The 20269-nt window shown below is 48.6% G+C and overlaps 1 protein-coding gene across 3 annotated transcripts in view; it reads left to right on the top strand.

Moving 5' to 3' along the window:
• The window catches only part of Tenm4 (teneurin transmembrane protein 4), a 2359892-nt gene that overhangs the window by 2182543 nt on the left and 157080 nt on the right, over positions 1-20269 (top strand). For all 3 annotated transcript variants that reach the window (XM_026784248.1, XM_013350155.2, XM_026784249.1), the window contains 2 exons: positions 12225-12395; positions 18776-18990. In XM_026784248.1, coding sequence (XP_026640049.1) covers positions 12225-12395; positions 18776-18990 — 386 coding nt within the window. The remainder of the gene's footprint in view (positions 1-12224; positions 12396-18775; positions 18991-20269) is intronic.

Genomic DNA, 20269 nt, shown 5'->3' with positions numbered 1-20269 from the left:
AGCACCTGGGAGGCTGATATAGAACAGTAGGCTTGAAGGCAGCCCGAGCTGCAAAGCCAGGCTTTTGTCTCAACAAACCCAAATTAAGTACCCGCAAAAGAGCTCTACTGAAATGTCGTTATTCAGGAAGGCCAGCATCTCACTTATGTCCTTTTGAAGCCTGTGGTACCGTCCACAGTCACATAGGAAAGGAAGCACAAATGGGCACCATTGGGGCAGTGCCAGGCAGAGGTGTAGGACATTAAGTAAAGGCCGGGGGAGAGGCCTCGTTTGCCTGGCAAAAGTCCTTGAGGCAAGAGCCAGTATTGGAAGCAAGTCTTATAAAAGAGGGAAACTGTCTAAAAGTTGATAAGGTCATAGACTCTCCAGGCCAAGGTCAGAAGCACAGATGTGGACTGGACAGGGGCCTTGAGGGACAATGGAATCCATACAAAGCAAGATGTTCATTCAGGGAGAAGCCACGGGGTGGAGTCCATCAGACATGATCATCAACACGCATCGAGATGCCCTCCTAAAACCGAGTCTGCTGTGACGTGATCTCACCCCAGGTACCTGTTCTCCTGGGGAAATACTGCCGGTAAAATGTGAGCAGTTCAACAGATTCAGATACTAAAGGACTGACCATTTCCTCCACGCTTGTCATTTCCAGGGTTCTCTATATTTAATCAGGAAGCGAGAGGGTATAGTCAGAATAGGCCCAACTCGGATTTCAATTTAATCTGTAGGTAGGGCAAGTTGCTGAGCCGCTTTGAGCCCCAGTGTCCTTTCTTGTTAAGGCAGGTACTACATGCCATGGGAGAATTTGTGAGCATGGATTATTTTTTATTTATTTCCTTATTCATTTTGACTTTTTGCACTTCTTGAGATGGGGTCTCAGGTAGCCCAGTTTGGCCTGATATGCAGTGTCTAGACACGAACACAGCACAGGACATGTGACAGCTTCCACTTAAAGCCGGTGGCCGTGGTTCATACCGTCACCATCATCTGCCCAGCCCTGGGCGTCATCCGAGCCAAACACAGGGGTCTGTGTGTGCAGAGAACAACAGGGCCTCACATCTGTCATGTAACAGTCGGGGACAGGAAGGCAAGAAACACAGTGATCAAAGGGTAGGGGACACCCAAGGGCAGGAGCCTGTCTCCAGGCTGTCCTGCGAAGTTTCACGGTGAACATTCCCTTTATAAACCCCACAAGTCCGTAAAGGTAAGTCATCCACCCTCATCCCTGTCAAAAGCAGATATTCCCGTCAGGGAAGCCCTTCACTAATAACGCATGCTCAAATTAAAACCCCACTTGAGAGACTGTAGGGACCACTTCCTAACTGATCATAGAAAAAGCAGAGGGTAAGTCACACGGTTCATGTGCCACAGGAAACCAGGACGTGAAAGTTTTGCTCCTGAGGCCAACCACGGCCTCTCCTCTAGGAGGTGTGGAGGCAGAACATCAGCCGCAACAGCCGCAAGTGTCTTCCCTCGAGCGGCAGGGAGTGGCCAAACTTAAGTTTAAAATTCAGCTGCATTAGATCTTTTCTGAAGGCAAAGGAGGATGTTGTGAAAGTGAGGGGCAGTCAGCTGCATGCAGCCATGCCTTAGGTGGACTTGTGACCGGTGTTGCAGCGTGGATGCATGCAGCCATGCCTTAGGTGCACTTGTGACCGGTGTTGCAGCGTGGATGCATGCAGCCATGCCTTAGGTGGACTTGTGACCGGTGTTGGAGTGTGGATGCATGCAGCCATGCCTTAGCTGCACTTGTGACCGGCGTGGCTGCAAGTGCAGCAGAGAGGACTCTGTGTCCTGCTGCCTAAGGAAATGACAAGCCTTTCCCAGACTTGCCTGAAGAGGGCTTTGCTGCCTGAGGGCAGGGCTGCCTGCCCCCAGCTGAGCCCTGTGAATAGGGGGGCTGTTCCTGGGTTTCTCTGATCTCAAGGTCATTAGCAGAGTCTTGGCCCTGACCAGGCTCCAGCGTCCTCTCTGCAGGGTCACTCTCTGACTGCTGGTGGCCTCAGCAGGGCTCTCAGGAAGCCTCTTTTGTTGGACTTGAGATTAACTAGGGGAGGAGGGCTGCCCGGGCTGTGCTTCCTTGGCAACAGCAGGAGCAGAGTCACCAGGACTCCCATCTGCGGCCACAGCACATAGCACGCCTTTAGTAAATGGTGCAATGGGAAACATTTGGGAGTCTGCTTTTTTAAAACTACGAAATTCAGTTAATACCTGCCGTCTGGCTCCGCTCTGAGACACCTCATCTATAACATGGGTTACTAGCAATATCCACCTTAAAGGGTCTTTTAAGTGATCTTGCGAAAGTGGCTTCCACATTGGGACCATGCACAAGGGAGCAAACCTTAAGTCAGGTCTGTGGCTGTTTTAGTAACAGGCCTCACACATCCCTGTCCACCCCTCTTCACATCCCTGAAGCTATGCTGGGAGTTGGGAAAGAGATTTCTCAGCCCTGAGGAAAGCCCTCTCCTCACATGGCCTGGGCTGGGACCTACTGCCCATGCTATGGACACTGGGCTGGGCTCCTTCTGCCTGGAACGTGGTGCCTGGCAAGACAGCAAGCACTAAGATTGCATACTCTGCTCTCACACAGGATTGGTTTCTTTGTGCCTTCAGAACCGGATTTTTTTTTTCATGGAAAGAGCTCAGAGCTACATAGCTGCAGGTGTAGGTTCAGTTCTTGTCCAGGTCCCTCCACAGATGTGTCCGCCAAGCCTGAGTCTCCTCGGGGTCCCTCCACAAATGTGTCCGCCAAGCCTGAGTCTCCTCAGCCGCTCTTCGAAGGGGCTAATAGGTCTCCAAAGCAAAATAGTCAGGGTAGCAACCTTCCTCTGCCCTAAAACATAATCTCAGGCCTCTTAATGCCCCAAGTCCCCAGAGGTCCTTGTTTTACCTCTTCATCACAAACCCTGGTACACCACAGAAGCAGTCAGGATACTGTGAACCACGGTACACACTGAGCCCACTTCACTACCTTCCGTCCCACCGGAGGTAGCGTGGATGTTACCATCTCAGGGATAAGGGAACACAGCTGCAGAGAGGGAAGCCACCCCACAACTAGAGCGTCAACATGGGAGAAGCAGTCACATGTCCTTGACCACAGAGGCCAGGCTGGTCATCACCGGACATCATTACCGTGGCCCCACTGGAGAATCTGCATTGGTGACAACTGGCAGAGCCAGATGGTGAGGCTGAGGCAGGCAGGTTGAAAAGTTGGGGGAGCAGGTCAGCCCCTTCATTAGGAATGCATGGGAGCGGTCTCGGTAAAGCCAATTTGTGGCAGGAGAGCTTCCTTAGTCTGTTATTACAGTAAGAATTCCTGTGCAAATTAAAATCCTGCTTCCTCTTATCTTCAGCTAGCCTCTCACCGGTTCTTGGTGCCTGCCAGTTAAAAGGGCAGCCGTATTGACCACGGACTCACACGCTTGCCACACAGAAGTGGCCTTCTTCCCAGTTCTACACAGTGCAGAAAAATGGTCCATGGTGCCAGAGTCCATTCCCCAGAAACAGTGGGTCCCGGAGCGCTGCAGTCATGGTCTAGCCAGAGACAGGAGAGAAAGCAGTATCTTTACTTGATTTAAAATTAGCCCCACGTAGTCACCGGTGGGATCCTGTCAGCCCGCTTCATAGTGATTCTCCCCATAAAAGCTGTTTTATCTGCTGGACAAATAACTCTCATTCCGTGGCCAAAGTCTGTCAACTCCTGGGAACAAGAGAGCGCCTGCAGCTAGAAGGAGCCTGCAGATGGCGTGGCAGGGAAGTCATGAGGAATACAGAGAAGGAAAGAAAGATGGGGGGGGCCGCGACAGAACTGGCTTAATTTTTCAGTAAGTACAGGAGCTAAGGACAGCAAGATACCAAGTGACAGTGGTCATGACAGCTGCCATTTGTCAGCCTCTTAGGCACAGCTCTGTGGCAATGCCACCTGTCATCTCTCTGATCCTTTGGGACAGGTGTGGTAAGCTTCATTTTGAAGAAGAGGAAGCTAAGGGTGATGAGGCTGAGACCTTTGTCCAAAGCCAGGACATCAGTAAACAGACACTCCCCGTGCTTTGGACAGAGCTGTGCCTGCTGTGTGCTACATTGCTTTCTGGTTACTGTTTTAGTTTTAGCCTTCGTGACTCCTCAGAGAGGGATAACTGAGAGCCTGGGCTCTGGCACCGCAAGGATTATATTCAGATGCTGCTCCATCAGATCCCCATAGGTCTTTGGAAGTCACAGAGCCCTTCTGGGCCTCCATTTCCACCTGTTAACCCAGTGTGATGCCCTTGTCTAGAGCCTGACACCTGCTGTGTGTTAAGGCTTCTTCCCTCTCCTCCATCACCCTTAGAGTGATCTTGCCTTGCCGGTTAGTTACAGGAGAACAAAATGTATCTACAAGCCCAACACCCAGATTCAAAGCATGGTTCCTTTGAATCTATTTCTATGATGTTTTTGTTGTTGTTTCATTTTGGTTTTTTTTTTTTTTTTGAGACAGGGTATCTCTGTGTAACAGTCCCGGCTGTCCTGGAACTAGCTCTGTAGACCAAGCTAACCTTGAACTCACAGAGATCTCCCTGCCTCTGCCTCCCGAGTGCCGGGATTAAAGGCATGCACCACTATGTCCAGCTCTTGTTGATTTTTATATGCAGATACAGAAGTACATAAAGAAGCACAGCCAGAATAAAACATACAGTTTTATAGCCTGCTCCCCTTCCCAACACTGCATCTCCGACATCTTTATTGAGGGTTATCATTGGTGTTCGTCAGGGCTGTTGTCATGTGTACAGTGCACCTTATTAGCCAGAGCAGGCATATGGGGTGGGAGATGAAAAGCTGCTGTTCTTTTGTTGTGTGGTTTTGCCTTTTCTGTCATTATTGGTGTTAGTGCTAACACCAGTAAGAAGTGGCTTATCCTGAGTCAGATATGGAGACCATGACCTGGGAATACGGATTCAGGTGGCTCTCGTGACACATTCTACTCTGGACACAGTTTAAGGAAATTTTATAGTCACCAAACTAGGGGACATACTAAAGCAATACATTACTAATCAATACAAAACTAAGGGAAGCCAGATACTTGGTGGGGACATCGGTTAGGTTACAGCAAAGCAGGGTCATCTCCTACAGGTCTCCGATGCTCGCTGGTAGCTTAGCTTTGGTGTTGGGGGCTCCAGTAGTCTGATACGGTACTGTATTCCAACGTGCCCGTGATGCCACAAGAAGGGTAAATGGCTCCCAGCAGCCAGTAATGAAGGAGACCGAAGGCAGCCCCAGCTAATGTGGGCTCTAGATCTGCAGCATCCCACTCTCCTCGACCAATGAAATTTGGGCCAGTCCATCTGCAGAGCCTCCAGCACAGCTGTGGCCTTTGCAGGGTACCTCGGTTTATATCGATCTTGTCGTTTTTCTCTCCTTGGAAGACTGCAAGTCAGAACATCCTACCGACCTCAATTTCATAGAAATGGCTGTATTCAAACAAAAAAAAATCCCAAATGTCAGTAGGAAAGCAGAAAGGCGGGTAGCCAGTCACGTGACCAGGTTGGTTCCCACTTTTACAATAAAATGCATCCCTTGATGGGCCTGGAGCGATGGCTCAGTGGTTAAGAGCACTGGCCACTCATCCGGGTAACAGGGTTGGATTCCCAGCACCCACATGGCAGCTCACAACCATGCATACCTCCAGTTCCAGGGCTTCTGGTGCCCTTTCCTCAGGGCACCAGGCATGCAAGTGATAGTCAGACACATGCCAGCAAAATACTCATACATATAAAAATAAATAAATAAAATATAATTTTTAAGTGCTACCTGGACTGACAGTTACCTGCAGCTATAACTGTCTCTAGTTGTTCCCTGGACAAATCCTTCTCCAGGAACAAATGAAGCAGGTTCCAGCACAGAGTTGCACACCCCCTTCCTCTGCCTGGTCCTCCGTTGGCTTAGTGACTTGGTTAATTTGCCTCTTCCGGGGGGTGGATGCTAGGGCGCTTTCCGTGTGTCTGAACATCAATGGAGCCCTTTTTTTCCCCCTCAAATGTCAGGACGAAGCTTGCACTTTCTGAGCCATCACTCATGTCTTGCTGGGCAGGAAAAGGCGACAGGAAAATGTCAGTCCCGGGATCAGATGGACGGAGCTGGAGCAATTGAACTTTCCCACCCTGGCTCTTGGCTTTTAGAAATCATTAACATTTCAATGTGGGTGATCCCTGGACCCTGCTACCTCTCCACAGCCTCTCTCTGAGCTCTTCCAGCATCTTGTCACCTTTTCATTGAATTACAAGTTGTCTAATGGGAAAACCAAGTTTCTTATCTAGGTCACTCTCGGTACCCTTGAGCGGGGTTTGCACCTTAGCTTTAAATAGACAGCCCAGGGGGTAATTGACGTAATCCTGTCGTGTACTTTGGTGGGTGACGACTCTTCATCCTTCAGAGAATGAAGGGTACAATAATTATGATATAATAACGTTATATGATATAATAATAATGTCCAAATAGTTTGGTCCATCCTTTAGCACGCTGGGGAGGATCTTTTATGTTTCTTGGCTTCTTTTATTATTATTTTTAATTCATGGTTGCTACTTTCAGAACATTTGGCCAACTGCGTTCACTGATTGACATAACCTCAAAAGAGGGTTCCTATAGGCCAGAGACCCCCAACATTTAGTGGTCCCGTCAACCCCTAGTCTCCAACACTCATTTCCCCCTTTATTTTGAGGGTAACTCTATGTGGCCCGTATCTTCAACTGAAAGTAAAGTGTAGAAAGGAAGAAGGAGAAACGTGCCTCACCCCTAGGACAGCTCTGCTGTCTGGTCTCAGTAGGTAGCTCACCATAACCCTTTCCAGTAACTCAAAGGTCACTTTAGATCAGCTTCCATTTCAATACCTTTGTGCGTGATACTGAGTGACATCATAAGTTGTTGGCCATGGAGCACTCTTTTCCAGTGAGACTGTTGTTACTCGAGTGACTGTCAGGGATTGGGTTGTGGCTACAGCTTCTGAACTCTGAGGACTGAATTCCTGACTGAGCTTGCACGCGCACATGCGTGCATGCATCTGTTAGAGCCAGCCGAGCAGACCAGACTATTTCTCTTCCTCTCTCTTCTTCTTGTCCATCACCCAAGACTGCAAAACTCCCCACCTGCCGGACAGGACAGTGACGGAACTGAGGGCTTCTAGCATGACTTCTATTGACCCCTGATGACAGCTAATAAAAATCCTCTTCCTTTGGGCTTCAAGATGCTATTTATAGCTCGCTAACCTCTGCCTCCTCCAGTTCCACGCCTATAATTCTTACCTTCCGATGACTCCAATAGCTTTTATTATCACATCCTAATCATGCCTGATAATGGGCTTTGTTATGACACTCACACATGTATATAATGCATTTTGATCACTTTTACCCTTTTTTGCTCCCTGTTGTGTCCTTCCCACTGTTCACCTTCCGTCTCCTCCCAGTTTCCCCTTTGACTTCATGTCCTTTCTTTGTAATTTGTGGCCCAAACAGTTTCATTAGGTTTGCCTATATCTGAGAGAGAGTCCCAGAAGCGTGAACGCCTCACCAGTGGCTACACCACAACAGAAAATGTCTCTCTCCACCTGTAGCCATTAATGGCTTCTAGATCTTCCTGGATGGGTGTATCCTCAGCCTCCCCTCCCCTGCCCTGTTGCATGACTGGATGTTGATAGGCTCCATCTTGTTCAGGTAATCTAGCAGCTGTAGTTGAAGAGTACAAAGGTCATGTGACCAGAAGGTAGCATTCTACAATATTCCACCCCATCCTTCTGCTCTTGTGCTTTTGTCTTCTGACCCTTGGAGAGGGCAATAAAGATGTCTCAGGTATGGCCGGGCATTTTCAATGCTTATTCTCAGCACTCTGGCCAGTTATGAGTCTCTGTGGTTGTTACTCTGGACTGTTTAAGGAGGTGTCTCTGCGCTGATCTGTGGGGATAGACGCAACTATTTAGAAGGCAATCTGACGGGCACATCATATCTAGCAGAATAAAAGAGGTACTTCCCAACTGAGGGCTCTGTCCTCCTAGCCCTGGGCTTCTTACAAGGTTTATAGTGCCCAGTGTGAACTCCCTCCTGTCTACGGGGCCTGAATAACAAGCAGACTTGTTACTCTTACACCAGTGGGTACCTTCTGCCTGATGGGGCCAGTAGTTAAGTCTTTATGACCTGGGTCCTTTCCCTGCCACTGTCCTTCATGTCCACCCTGTCATTTCAGGGTGGCCCAATCTCTGGGGAATCAGTCACACGTGGTTTCGGATGAAGCTTTGCTTTCCTGGGGGCCTCTTCCCCAGGTCACAGGGCCTGTCTGTCACCCTCCCAGCTGCATAGGCCTCTGTTACTACGACGGAGGCAGAAAAGAGAGGAGACAGTATCAGCACCCTCCACCCCATGTGCGGCTCCCTTCCCACTGTGCCCTGCCTTACCCTCTTAGCTCCCCCAGGGACCCTGGACTTGGGAATCAGATTCTTTTCTGAACCCTGCCTCCCACCCACCCGAACCCTGCCTTTTTTTTTTTTAAAGGAAACTCTTGCATTTGTATCCTCCTAAAATTAAGAGAAAGCCCTGACAATAAAAATGTTTCTCTTCACAGAGCCGGGAGCATCCTCCTCGCTCTGGAATTAGTTAATTCTCATGACCTTTTAACAAGACAGCGCTTGACGCTCTCCGATAAGATAATTGACTCAAACAGGGGAAGAAGCTCTGCTCACTTAATGGTGTTCATCCGAGCTGCATGCGGTTCAGGGAAGTTCTCCATTACCTTTGGAGTTGCCAATATATAGATTAAAGCAGTAGGAAGGCCAGTAGAAGCGTGAGCTAGTGCAGCCCAGGGTGGCAGTTTCCTCCCTCGCGGGCATGCTAACAGTCACCTTATTGTCACCATCACTCAGAGCGGAAAGCAGGGGAGCACCTGGTGCAGGACTCCCCGCAAAAAAGGCGGTCAGCGGGAGCCGCTGTTGTCGCCTGTACTGTTATCACCAACAGCACAAATCTGGCGCCCAGAGAAACACAGTGATTGTGTACACTTGGCAAAGCACCTTGCCACGTGGCATCCCACTGATGATATGGTGCGCTCATCATGGGACCCTTGGGACATAGTACTGCATTGGCATACGCCTCTGATGTGGTATCTCCCTTACATGCGATACCACAGACATGAAACCCCTCTGACATGGTATCTCTCTTACATGCGACACCACAGACAGGAAACCCCTCTGACTAGGCACACCAGTTATACAGTACCCCACTGACATGGTATTCCTCCGACATGGCATACTACTTTGTATAGCGCCCACTGGCATGGTACACTCCTCTGATATAGTGCCCCTCTGACACAGTACTCAACTGTTTCAGTACTAAAAACACGACAGAACGTATTTAACCCATTTCTCAGATAATACCACTGCGGCTAGGAAGCAACTGTTAGTGGTCAGAACCAGTTTCCTTGCTCTGGTACCATACCACAGAAACCAAAGCAAAGGGTCATTCTCCCTGCCGTCTCCAAAAATGCAACCTCCTGGCTAGATCAAGCCTGTGCCTGTCCCCTATATGATTTGACCATGACCTGGAGCCACAGAATGTGCTGTGTGAGCCAGATTCTCTACAGTGTTCTGTGGCTTAAAGGCTGTTGTAGATCTGTTTTCCAGCATCCCGTGGAAGGGTCCTGTGTCTCAGCCTAGGAGACTGACGTCCAGGAAGGGATGTCTTCATGTGGCCACTCTGTGAAATAGAGCTGATACGAGGCTAAGTGGGTGGAGCATGGACTCCATAGCAGAGAGACTCAGGTGTGAGTTTTCAGGTCTGGGCAGATGTGGGTTCGAGACCACACTCTGCTTCTTCTGGCCCTTTCAACCTTGCACATGCCCGTCGCTTCCTTCCCTCACTTGGTCATCTGTAACGTATGGCTACGAAGATTAGCATTTTGGGGTTGTCTTGAAAGCTAACATATACATTGACTAGTTTTAGCACAGTCTCTGGTACACAGTAAAGCTTCTCAATCATTATCTTACAAATACCATGGTTTCAACTAACTTTCTGGGTTTTTAAAAGAATTAATTTGTATTAAGACCTAATACCTGTTCATGTTCTCTAAGCTAGGTCTAGTGGGGTTGCCATGAGGATCAGACATAGTGTATACAAGTTACCAGACACACACAGTGGGTAATAAGTATAAGTCCATGGACCTTCTGTCTGTGTGTCCTCTGCATTCCTGTGGTCCTCCCTCCTCAGGCACCCCCTCCTCTGGACCCTGACCTTCTGAGTGGACTTCCTAATCCATCTGTCTTCACTGTGTTACTGTAGACTTTGGCTGTCTGAATCGATACTGACTCGCCTGAGTCTGCCACCGAGGACCTTTAAAAATAGCTTTATCCACGAGATGAAGGGGCACAACCTATAACATGGTGCAGGCAGGCCCCGGGAAGGGAAAGGCCGGCGGCAGGTGTGGAAGCCAGAGTGAGCTCCTGAGTGCTGAGTGCACACCGCTGGCAAGGTTCAGTCTCGTTTCATTCTGTGGGATGATTTTTAGTTTCAGTTGTGTATGCGTGTGTGCACATGTCTGCATGTGTGTGTGTGTGTGTATGTGTGAGTGTGCACACATACATACTGTGAGTATGGGCACATGCATGCCACAACATTCAAGCAGACTTCAGAGAACAATTTTTAGGGTTGGTCTTTCCTCCCACTTCTGTTGGAAGAAACAACAATTTCTTTTGTTGTCTTTGCCACTATGCAGACTCCAAATGCCAGCTTTTGGGATCAAACTCAGTTCATCAGACTTGCGTAATAAGTGTTTTTACCAGTGGAGTCACCTTCATGGCCCTTGCTTTTTGTTTTTGTGAAAGGCGCTCACCAGATGGAACAGACTGGCTTCCCGTCTCTGTAGACCTTCCCCTCACAGGCTGCCTCCTCTGCCTCCCCATTGCTGGGGTCACAGGTGTGCCCCGCCATGCCCGTGTCAACAGCGAAGTCTTGATTCCTAAGGTGAAGTTCACATGGCTATCACTCACTGGATTACAAATCTTTGGGAGAATAGTCTTCCCAGCCTTCTAAAGCATGGCATAGTTCAGTGTTCGTTTTCGCTTGTCCCGCAGCCTCTTCTAGATGGGTGCACCAGGCTATCTGGTAGCCTCTTACTTGGGAAAAACATTTCTTAAAGCAGGGAGACACGCCTATGGTACAAAACAGAGATGTGCGGAGCATCACCCTCCCATCATGCCCTGCAGCATCCTCTTTCCTCCCAGCGAGCACCTGGTGTTAGGACTGCCTTTCACGTTCTTCCGGATACTCTGTACAGTCTAAAGCCAAAAGCAGTGTGTCAACACATTCTTCTGTAGGCTATGGTTTTTCTTCAAAAACAAACAAACAAAAAAACAAAGAAAACACATAAAAACTTCCTCGGTCTATTTACGATTTGTGCTGTTGTGTTGTGCGGATAGACCCTACCCAGACTCTTATCAGTGGAGCAGTTTGTGAAATTTTGCTGTTAAAATTATGCTGTAACGAGTAACCTTGTACATACGTGATTTATTAAATGTGTGAGTATATCCAGAGGAGAATTTTCTACAGTTGGGACCTTGAAATCCCAGGGTAAAAAGTGAATGTATTTTAAGTTTAATTACTTTTATCACATACCGCGAGCAAAGTATGTGGGCGCTTGCTCCCCACCCTCTGCCAACATAGTCTTCTGAGCCCTTTGTACCTTAGCCAAAGCATATGTGAGAAATACTATTTCAGAGTTTAACTTAGATCTCTTTCCCAGTGAGTAACGTCGGGAGCCTTTACACACAATTAAGAGCTGAAGGCATGTCCCATTCCCTCACCTGTCTGCTCATCTTCTGTGCCCGTTTTTCTACTGCAGAGTTACACTTAGCTTGTATGTGGATGTTATTTTTCTATTAAGGAAATAACTCTTTGTGATACGAGTTACGCTTCTCCGCTCTAGACTGTCATTTCTCTTTTGAAGAAAAAGGTCAAGACCTCTGTAAACTGACTCCCCTCATCCATTCCCAACATCACCAGACTGTGAGCCCCTTGAGGGCAAGCCCTAAACCTGGATCATCACCGTGTCCCAAGTGCCTCTGCAGGAGCTGGCACTCTAAGCGATCTCTCTCCAGGGGCTGATGTTGAGCTGAGCCTAGGGTCTGTGTTCCCCACCCCAGACCCCCTCTCCTTTATGGCTTGGGAGCTCCGTTTCCGCCTCCAGCAGAAAAAGATGACTCTTTTCATTGCTTACCACAGCCATGCACCTGTTTGGCCTAAACTGGCACCTGCAGCCGATGGAGGGGCAGATGTATGAGATCACGGAGGATACAGCCAGCAGTTGGCCTGTGCCAACGGACGTCTCCCTGTATCCCTCAGGGGGCACTGGCTTAGAGAACCCTGACAGGAAAGGCAAAGGAGCCACGGAAGGTAGGGTCACTGCGTTGTCCATGTCGTGAGTCCTCTGTGTCTGCCTGTGACTGGAGAAGGCCTCCATCATGCCCACTGTGTGCCTAACTCACGGCTCATGCTTCTTCCATCTTCTGCACTCCATGCTGGCTGTGGTCTACCCGTGTCTTCATCCCAGTCTCTGTCGATGTGAGCTCGGAGCAGGGTTCAGAAGGACCCACGGTGCTCTGCTGTATCCCATTCCATGCTTCCCAGGATGCACTGGGGCATTCGCATCGCCAGCTATCCATCTTTGTGTGGGGTCAGGGGGAGCACTTCTGGGTCGCCCTGTTTGACCAAGGGTCATGTGTGGGACATGGCAGGGCCATGTGTTTCAGTGAAATCATTTCAGGTCATCAGCCCCCTCCAGTGACCTGGAATAAGTTACTAGTCCATCTGGCCAGCTTCCTCATCTGCAGTAGTAACAATAATTAGTTTGCTGTGTTAGTACCAAAACTTCTAAGGTCATTTCATTGTACACTTAAACCTCACAGAAACCCTGTGAAGTAGGTATAATTAGCTATGTCCATTCTAGGTATAAACGCAGATGATCCCATGAAGTGACTTGACCCACAGAGTGTCAGCATTGAGTATATAAACTCAGGCCTGAGACCCGAGGTCTCGCCCTCCCTCCATGAGTTTCCCCACCTGACCGCCCCCCACCCCGATTACAGGACCTCAGAGATGATATGGATGTGAAATAATTCTGTTCTACATTAAGACAAAGATATTTCTATCTGTGACACGTTGGGTTTGGCATTCTTGAGAGGGGTCACAAATCCATATTTTAAATTCCTCAAGGGTCTTGATAACAGCTCCTTGATACAACTTCCTTCACTGTCAGCCAGGAGTGGCTCAGGCTTACCATGACTGCAAAGATGTGTAAATTCACAGGCCAGCCCGATTGTCCTTCAGCCCATCGGCCTTCCCTTCTTCTGCCTCTGCTGTGCTCTGCAATGCTGCTGTGCTCTTCCCCAGTCGGCACAGCTGCCGCGTCTCTTGCCTTTACAGCTCAGACCAGGTGTTCTCTTGCCTCACTTGATCCTGGGGTCATCCCTTTTGTGGGTCTCTGTGTCCTTTCAAAGATCTGGCTTCCAGCCATCTGTTCAGTTAAAAACGGTAACTTGGCGCTTGCTCGAAGTACCTCTTCACAACCTCTGCAAGGACGACCCTGAAGTTCAAAGTCAGCGGCTGACCTACGGAGCTATGTGAGGAGAGGAGACTTCTGAAAGAATCAAATCCAAATGCTTGCCCACTCTTTAGAGAGGAAAGGCCAGGCAGTACCCAAACACTGAATAACGGCTGCCGCTTTGCCCAGTGGCAGGGTAGGGAAGGAGTTAGCGGGCATGGGACCAGCAGAGTAGTCTGTGTGACGTAAGGAGACACTATGATGTATGCTTAAGCATCTCCCCTGAGCCAGGCGTTCTAGGCTTCACTCCCCCCCCCCCCCAGCTTCAAAAAACCCTGGGCCATAGGTGCCTTATAGCATGCAGTGTAACTTGCCAGCCCTACAGGTGAGATTCTTCAAAGACTCATCACAGGAATCTTTTGAACCAAGGGGGCACTGTCCATGGTCCTGCCTGTGGCTTGAACTGCTCATACCAGTTTATACTGTCCAGTGCCACAGGCGAAGACCCCCTAAAGGGACAATTGTCTTTAGATTAAGCCTGTGGAAACACACTTCAAGTACCCATCATGGAGTTGGCACAGGGTCTCCTGTTACACAATGCAGTTTCTTCCCACCGTGATCTCCGACCGACATTCCTTCAGCAGGAATTAAATCTATCTGAAATCTCCAACCCTAATGAAATTAGTCTGTGGGCTGTTTGGGTTCTCTTTAGTTTTTCCGGAGAAGCAGGAGGTGTAGATAAGAGGCAACCTAAAATTGCACTGCCTTATTGGCTTATTTTAATTGGAGGATTTTTGCTTAAAGGGATTATCTGTCATTACCGATGCAAATGGAAATCCTGTTTATAAACCCTCAGATGCAGGGCAGTACTGGAAAACAGTCAGCAGCAAGAGCAATTACGGTGAGAAATGACACGTGTGCCTGAAAAGCAGAGGGAAAGCTTCCTATAGTCTATGGGAGACCACATGGTTCTTCCCCACCCCACCCCAACCAAACCAAGTCTACTCGGCCTCTGTTTTTAATCATGATGATAAACCTCTGCTTCCTTAGACTTTATCTCAATCATGAAAATGTCAACTGTACCAGGAGGGCACATTTCTGTCCCTTCGGATGGTATCAGGGAAAAGAATCCATTACAGAGTTGAGATTAGCATCTCTGCCCCGTGCTGGTGGGAGGAGCAGTATCAAGTGATTGAAAGGGGCTGAGTGTACCCTGGAGCCACCTACTCCAAGATGTGGTGCTCAACCCAACCTTTCTTTGGTTCTGTGTGCTTACACTAGTTACCTCATCCGTCTGGCCTTGGTTCTCTTGCCTGTAGAACAAGGGTAATGATGGCTCTTCTCAGAGCCCAGCGGGGGGAGCCACTCATCCTGAGTGGTCATCAGTTCAGCTGGTGTCCCTCATGGCGTCCACCTAGTCTGGGACCATTCCACGTCAGACACGAAGATCCTAGAGATATATACCAATTAACGTTTCCCCTCACGGGTCCTCCTAAGGTTTGGAGGATTTAAAAAAATATTTTTGAAGTATATCTTTTTAATTATATAAATTAAATACACAATAATCCCAGTATTGTGTTTGTCATGTCTGGGAGAATAACATCAAAGGATAATTTTGTATTTTTGTATTTTCAAAGTGGTTGTAACCATTTCAGGGTCATCATGGGACAGAAGCCAAACGTAGCAGCTTCCTGAAGCGAGACTGCAAGACCTTGTGTCTGCATCCATGGGGGAGGGGGAGTCACTGAATAAACAAGCATTTCTGACAGTTGACTCTGTGGGCTATGGATGCCTTCTCTTTGCCATGGAATAAAGATTACTCATCAGTTTGAACCATGCAAATTGCTGCACACGGGCTCAGCTGGGCTCTCCAAAATGGAACGGCTTATTTTGATACCCAAAGAAATTTCAAACAGTTGCTAAGGAAACTAAGGGATTCTTTGTGCAATCTATTGCATTGAGAAGAATTAAAAAAAAAAATAGGTGGGGCAATTGTTAGTTGATTGGAGCTTCAGAGCCTGAACAGATGGGGTCTCTGGTCAGGAAAGCAAAGCCTGACTGGGAAGCGGGGGATGTCCAGTTCTCTGAAGCCGGCCACATTTGGTGGAGCTATCCGACCATTTCAGCAGATCGTAGAGAGATTTCTTTGATGATATGATTGCATATTTGTACAGCATTGCTCTAGGAAGCCCGAATCTCTTTAAGTTTACAAAGAAAAAGCTGGTTATCAGTGGAATCTGTGCTGTGACACAGATTTCTCGGGAGGGGTAAGGACTAAGCTAAGCTGCTCACGCCACGTGGTAAGGCCTGGAGACACCTAGTCATGGCACTGCATGCTTCTCAAGACTGTCCCCAGACCCTGGCTACTCCAAGGCCTGTTTACAGATTTCCAATTAGTCAAAATGATCAACTATCAGACCCTGGCATACCACAGAGCTCTTAAGTGGACCTAGGATCTAGCTGGTGAAGGCTTGGCATTCACACCGGGAACCCTGGGAACCCCAGGAGTGGCTGCTCTTTGAGAGGGCCAGTTCACCCCATCACCGCCGAGAGTGTCCCTCCAGATACTTAATTCATCACTCATTCACTGACTCCTCAGAGGAGCCACATCTGAAGAGGTGAAGAGGCTTGTCAAGTGACTTCATCCGCAGCTGGCTTCTCAAGCATTCAGAGCGTTGGCGAAGGGATGTTCTTAGCACCATGAGAATCAACAGAGCTAATGGAAATGAAGGCACTTGACACAGCCGGAACTCATTAACCTCTGCCTTCACTACTATTTCTTCTCCTAATATCCGCCGCCTTCCAGAATACACAGAGCGTTTCCCCTCGCCCAGCCGCTAGCCTCTTCCGTGCTCTTCACCCCACTTTTTTGCAGGGGACATTTTACGTTCAGTCTTCATGCTTTGTTCTCAGAATTAAAGACAAGAAATTATACGATCTGAACAGATGAAGGCAGGATGGGCTTTTCGTAAGGCGAGAAGGAAGGGTTTTTGTTTGTTTGTTGCCCTTCCAGCCCCAGCCCAGCCCTGGCAATCTTAGGCATCTTTCCCATGAGCTAAAGGTGGTAAAAGCTGTACACTCTCTCCTCCCAACCAGAAGTCCACACCACTAGTTGGTCCAGTGTGCAGACAGCATCTTCTTCCCACCTGGCCCACATCCTTGCACATACTAAAGAAAAATCCCCTTTCTGTCATTTTGGGGAAAGAACCGCAGAGCCCTGCCTAAGGATCCAGCCTGAGGTTCAGAGGGTGTCTCTGGATCCATCCTGAACCGTAAGGCCATCTCCTATGCTATGCTCTCCTTTTTGCTAGGGAGAAAAGGAACCTGGCTGACTAAAACAAAGGAACAGTTTTTCATTATTTATTCTGAGACATGAGAACATCAGAGTGCAGGCAGCTCCCCAGGTCCCTGGGCCCCAACTCCTCCATACTCTCAGAGGAAACTGGCCCTCAGCTTATGGGTCTCCTGCTTCTCTCTCAGCCCCTCCTAGGAGGGAAAGGTTCAGAATGCACCCTGCTTTTGTTTCATACGCCCCCTCAGTTCTGCCTCCTGGGAGAACTTAAAGCTTAGAGTGTAGCGCTTTCTACCTGCACGATAAAAGGGTTACAGTCCTGGGAGCCCGCAGATCAGATGGAGAAGAATGTGAATAATTCTCTCCCATCTCAGTGTTTTGTGAATTGGGCTCCTGCCTTTGAAGCTTCATGACTCACAATGTGGAGGTTTGTGTGTCTTTGTTTTCAAGGTAAAAGTCTAGGGCGTGCACGCTCCTTCCGTAGGAATTAAACGTGAACTCTTCCCTGTGTTAAGGGTAGAACAGCCACGTTACTTTCATAGAGAACGTGCATCTTAACTTTCTTTTTGTTGGCACATTTTTAATTAAAATAACATTTAACGGTTTGAAGTTAAAAACCTGATGTTTCTGCCTAGGAGTTTATAAGGGAATGATAACATATGGAGAAGTTTAACATCTAAATTGAATTTTATTATTTAAAACAGTAAAATATTTTATGGCCGCAACAATGCCCTGCCAAGCTCCATTTCAGCATCAAATGTGCTTTGTAAGGAGTCTTACAAAGCTGGGGGTGGGGAGACATGATAATTTCTTCCCTCCGAATGTTTTTCATAAAACGTTCCACAGACGTGTTTCCTTTGTAAATGATTCTTGTTGTCTGCCAAGGTCTTTGAGCATCTCTAACCACACGAAAGCCTTAGGACCAGGATGCCCAGGGAGGGTTACTACTGACAAACACAGTGGAGCCTGTTGGCTTGATTTGGGATTTTCAGGATCCTAAGGGTGGTCTTCCCAATGTTCCTACCCCCTCCACCCCCACTCGTAGAGGGCAGGAAGTTAGGGCTTAGCTCACTCACATCTAGGGCGTTTAATTACTCTGAAGAGGAAGCTGGGGAGGTAGCATTCCTTTCTGGGATTTGTCGCACCCAGAAAGCAGTCACTGCTGCTTGGCCATAGAAGTAAGCAGAGGATCTCACTGGTGAATGTCTTCCACCCCTTGTGGTACAGGGCTGAGGGCTGGGTTGAATTTCTCTAAGTATGCTATAGATTTCATTCTTGATAAATTCCTTTAACCGTTTTAACACACACACCAAAATACAAAAGCCCTTTCAGACGTCTCCTGCCTTCTTAAGAACCTTCTTCTCCATCTTTGTCAGTTCATAGCCCTGTTCCAAACCCAACCCCCCAACTCACATATGTAGCCCTAGGCTGTGGCTTCCAATTTCCACATACACATAAAATACCTCCCTCTACTCCATCATGCCTCCCACTGCAGGGTTGGAAATTGAATGACAACAACTCATACCCTCTGTCCTTTTTGGCTTGCCATACAGCTTTTACACACCACACACACACACACACACACACACACACACACACATAATCACAAAGCTATTCTCATGTGACCACCAGTGATTATTTTTAGGATCAAAATATATCTTAACAAGCTGTGGCATTACACAGTAAACAGATGGTCCTTTGGGAGGGACCCGTACTGCTTTGAAAGAATGAATATTTTTAGCAGAACAATTTGAGCATCACTGGGGGAAAATATTCTAGACTATCTTACTTCTGTAGAGGAGGGGGAGGGGGCAGAGAGCCAGACGCAGACCTCTGCCGGGGCAAGAGACAGAGCAGAGTCCTGGATGTGGGGGACGCTGGCTCCTTGTCCCGTGTGGCTAACCAGAGGGCTCTTGTCTTTCCTTCCCCGTGTCTTGGTAGGAAAGCCAAGTAGTTTCTTTCCAGAGGACAGCTTCATAGATTCTGGAGAAATCGATGTGGGGAGACGGGCTTCCCAGAAGATTCCGCCCGGGACGTTCTGGAGGTCTCAAGTGTTCATCGACCACCCTGTTCACCTCAAGTTCAACGTGTCCTTGGGGAAGGCAGCTCTAGTGGGCATTTACGGCAGAAAAGGCCTCCCTCCTTCCCATACTCAGGTAACTGGACCCCACACACCTACGGACCTCATGGGAGCCAGCTCAGATCCTAACCCGGGCAGAAACCCAGCCGGGTCCTAAAGCAGGAAGGGAACTTCATGTTATCTAACAGGGCACTCATCCGTTTGCCCCACTTGCCTTCCAGAAGAGTGAATTAACTCTCGGGAGCTTTTCCAGAGAATTCTAGGCTACCTCTCAGCTGCCTTTCTGCCCTCGCCCTGTCTCCTAAGTTACAGGACCCAGGCAGTGTGACCTAGAGAAGAAGCCCCACGCTGAGCATGAGTCCTCTTGCCATTGGTGATGCAAGCATGGACTCGTGGTTCACCCTCTGCTTGAGGGTTTCCTCCTCTCTAAAGTGGGGAGTACCACCCTGCAGAATTCATAGAGCGCTTAGCATGGGACCTGGCTCCAAACAGACAGTACCTTCCCTGCCTCTAGCATCCCCTCTCTTCTTCAGGATTGTACCAGAAATAAAGAGAACGGCCAAGTGGCTGGGGGTATAGTTCAGGAATAGAACTTGCGCTTAGCATGAGGGACTCTAGATTCAGTCTCTGACATCCAAAGAGAGAAAGAGAGGAAGAAAGGAAAGAAATAAGAAGAGGAGGAGTCATGAGTCAGGGAGAACAGGGGCCTGTGCAACCTCCACACACACGCACAACACACACTAGCTTTGGCGTCCAAATAATCAAAACCATAACCATCCGTCATGCATCGCAGGGCCACAGGCAGTCATTTTAGCTCCAGCGTCCGGTTTAGTTTAGCGTTGTAGTCTGTGATCAGATCCCAGAGCAGTAGATGAGCCTGGGCCCTGGTGACCACAGAACCACCATGCGGTCCTGAACTTCACAGCTTCAGCTTTGTGTGAGACAAATATCTTCCAATACTAAACCTAACTAGGGAGCTGCTTGGGGTGCTTCCTAGTGAGGCAGCAGGGCTTAACCCCCCTCCCCCTGCCAGATGGTCATACTGCGTGGTGGACTTCTCTGGAGTTTCAGACCAGCAGTCCTGGATCAATCAGCCCTCGCGTTTCACGCAGCATGTAATCACTGATGGAAGTCTGAGCTAAACCAACCTAGCTCATGACCAACCCAACCCCACTACGTGTTACAGTCCCCCTCCAAGCCCCTAAGATTACCACCCACACTTGCAGGAACCTCCCATGATGGTCAAGTGTCTGGGTTTCTACTGAGGAACCTGCCATTGAAGAAAATGTAGCCCTCTCTCTCTCTCTCTCTCTCTCTCTCTCTCTCTCTCTCTCTCTCTCTCTCTCTCTCTCTCT

The sequence above is a fragment of the Microtus ochrogaster genome, chromosome 22, assembly GCF_000317375.1.
Source record: "Microtus ochrogaster isolate Prairie Vole_2 chromosome 22, MicOch1.0, whole genome shotgun sequence".
In the NCBI taxonomy this organism is placed as follows: Eukaryota; Metazoa; Chordata; class Mammalia; order Rodentia; family Cricetidae; genus Microtus; species Microtus ochrogaster.
Note: the sequence above shows the minus strand (reverse complement) of the source record. Positions and strands in the feature narration are given on the sequence as shown.